Source organism: Penaeus chinensis, chromosome 26 (genome assembly GCF_019202785.1).
Source record: "Penaeus chinensis breed Huanghai No. 1 chromosome 26, ASM1920278v2, whole genome shotgun sequence".
Classification (NCBI taxonomy): domain Eukaryota; kingdom Metazoa; phylum Arthropoda; class Malacostraca; order Decapoda; family Penaeidae; genus Penaeus; species Penaeus chinensis.
In genome coordinates, this window is record NC_061844.1 from 20,295,073 (window position 1) to 20,298,147 (window position 3,075).

Below are 3,075 nucleotides of genomic sequence, written 5' to 3' on the forward strand. Positions count from 1 at the left end.
TATATATATATATATATAGTGGACCTAAGTATACTGGACAGAAAATATTACAATGAATATAACTTTGAAATGATATGTTTGACTCATGGATCAATTACAATATATACACCAACGTCATCAAGACATATAGACATTATATATGACAAATTATCTACAGATATTCATTTACGATTTTCACGTAATTAAAAAATAATTATAATAATAAACCCATTTCCCCTTTATGAAATCTCCTAAGAGAAAAATCCAAAACCAAAGATTTCACTTGAAAACAAAAACAGTTGAGCGGTGTTTTTGTTGCATATTGTTTTTCAATGTTATTTGTTTTTTTTTATCACTGTTCATGATCTAACTTTTTTTTCAATTCAAACACTTATAATAATCAATGATAATGATAGTAATAATAGTTATAACAATAACAATAATTATTATAATAATAATAATAATAATAATAATAATAATAATAATAATAAAAATAATATTAATAATGATAATAATAATAATAATAACAATAACAGCAATAAAACAACACTAAAAATACAATCCGAAAAATCTCAAGACAAAAAGATTTTTTTTTTTACCAAAATGTTCAGTGTCATCTTTGTTGCGTCACTTCACTTTAAGCTCGAGGTTCTGGAGGCCCTCTCTGTGGCTCTCGTGTTAACAGCCTTCTCTACTTAGACACTGCGAACTTGTAGCACACAGGAAAAATCTTATACACGTTTTTTTTTTCTTCCTTTGTGTTTTGGTCAAGGGCAAAGCCACTGTTTTCTTGTTTTCTGCTCTTTTCTGTAATTTGTCTTTTGGTAAAGTTTCACTGTTGTTTACACTGCTTATTTTTCACAGGTTAAGAGGATAGACAGTTTTTTTTTATGTTGTTTTTTGGGAATATTTCGATATTGCAGCTTTAGTAGACAATACGCGGGGGTGAGGTTGTCGTACAGGAGTAAGGAACTGCACTGCCAGGTGCGTTGCTTATTTCCAAATTAGTGTAAGTAATTAATTTCTTTAGCCAGTGATTTAACTTTTGCGTCCTTTGCTGTCACTGTTCACCACTTGAGTTGAAGTTTTTTTTCTCGTCATTAATTTTCATCCATTTTCAGAATTGCACATTTTATCGCTATCACGTTCCTTTTATAACTCAAACTCGTCGACGATTGGCAGTCGACGTCGAACAGTGACGTGCAGTAACTCTTTTCACTTGGTTTCAGGAAGATGTACACCGCTGGCAATGTACATATGACAGGGTAAATGTACAGCGACCAGAAATGTATCGATTAACAGCGGTTTGTCAAGCAGAAACGCACTGAATCTATCGAAGGGTGTACACCGCAGATAGATATCATGAGTGTACATCCCAGAATTATAATATGGGTGTACATCACAGACTGATACCACGAGTGTACATCCCAGACTGATGATATGGGTGTAGATCCTAGACAGACAATCTGGGTGTACTGTACATCTCAGACTGACATCAAGGACGTACATCGCAAAATGATATAATCGGTGTACATCACAGACTAACATCGTCAACGCATGACCGTACATTGCTGACTGATACCACGGATGTACATCACAACCGGATAGTACACGTGTACATCCCAGACTCATAATATAAATACACATCGCAGACTGATAAAGCGTACATCGCCCAAGACGCACAGCACGTCACTAATACGTCACCAATGCGTCACCGTTGCGTCAGAAAACGTTCCTCTCCGACTGGTGACGTAGGACCTATCACGACGTCATTCATCACGAGTATATTGTCATTAGGATCATCTGCGGAGAGAGATAAAAATATATATATTAATCTAATGGTAACAATAACGTAGTGAGAGATTTTTCGTCCAAATGAAAGGCTGATATTGAAATAAATATGATAGATAAATAAATAAATAAATAAATAGATAAATAAATGGAGGGAAGGGAGGGAGACGGAGAGGGAAGAGGGAAAAGGAGAGAGAGAGAGAGAGAGAGAGAAAGACAAAAAGGAGAAAAAATAAACAAACATAAAAAAACAAATGACAGGAAAATAAAATTACAAAAAGAACTATTAATAACAAAGAAAGGCAGACATTCAGACAAAAACAAAAACAACAACATAAAAGCAAAGAAAAACATTACCTCTTCTAAAGAGAGTGGATTTCCCTTCATTTTCGTGTCTATGCTGTGATAACGTTCTGAAAAAAAGAAGTGAAAAATGAAGTCTGTAACTTCGCGTACATTTCCCTAAGCTTTCATCCACGCTCATTAGGTTAATTAAGAAGTTCAAAGTGAACACTTTTTTATCAAGATTTCAGCTTGCGTTCTCAGTGATACTTTTTTTTAATGAAAATCTGTGAATTTACTACAGCGTGTCTTACATTAAATTTTCTCCAAGGCGCATTATGGTCATTTAAATGCTCAAAATGTACGAATTTGTCCCGTTATTGTATTTGTTTATTTATTATGATATTTATGATAAAAGTCTATCGTTAAAAAATATTCTGACTTTGGAAATCGCACAAATTAAGTAGATGGGATGTTAATATTAATGATGGTGATGATTATGATGACTGCGGTCGTGGTGATGACAATGGTGATGATGACAATGAAAATAATGACATAAATGATGGTGATGAAGGCAATGAAAATGATAATGAAATCAATGATAATAACACCGATAAAATATGGAAAACAATCATTAGTAACAGCTCTATTACCGACGGCGATAATACTAACACTAACAGCCACGTAACACCAGCCAAGACCAACTCGACCGAAGACCAAAGACCTTAACAGCGGCGGCGACTCTCACAGCCACTTACCATGCGCCAGGTGCAAGCGGACGAGTGCCATGAGGAAGGCCTCCGAGGTCAGCACCCTGTTTTTGCCGAAGCGGAGGACCAGGCACTCGAGGACTTTGTTAGACACCGTCACCCCCGCCTCCCACAGCGCCGGCCGGAGGTGGTAGGAGGAGGTCTTGCCGCCGTGACTGCGGTCGAACTTGAGGAAGGCCGTCTGCAGGGGGAGATAAGGAGGGTGAAGTGCGTGCGCCGTCTTGGAGGGTGAGGGGGGGGGGGGGGATTTAGA

The 3,075-nt window shown here is 36.8% G+C and overlaps 1 protein-coding gene across 1 annotated transcript; it reads right to left on the bottom strand.

The window, feature by feature from the left end:
* Nucleotides 1-469: 469 nt before the first annotated feature.
* Nucleotides 470-3,003, bottom strand: LOC125039069 (calpain-9-like; the record flags this gene model as incomplete). The annotated part of the gene is made up of 3 exons (XM_047632787.1): nt 470-1,782; nt 2,128-2,183; nt 2,811-3,003. Coding segments are annotated over 3 exons (276 nt in total), but the record flags the coding sequence as incomplete, so codon positions are not given.
* Nucleotides 3,004-3,075: the final 72 nt, after the last annotated feature.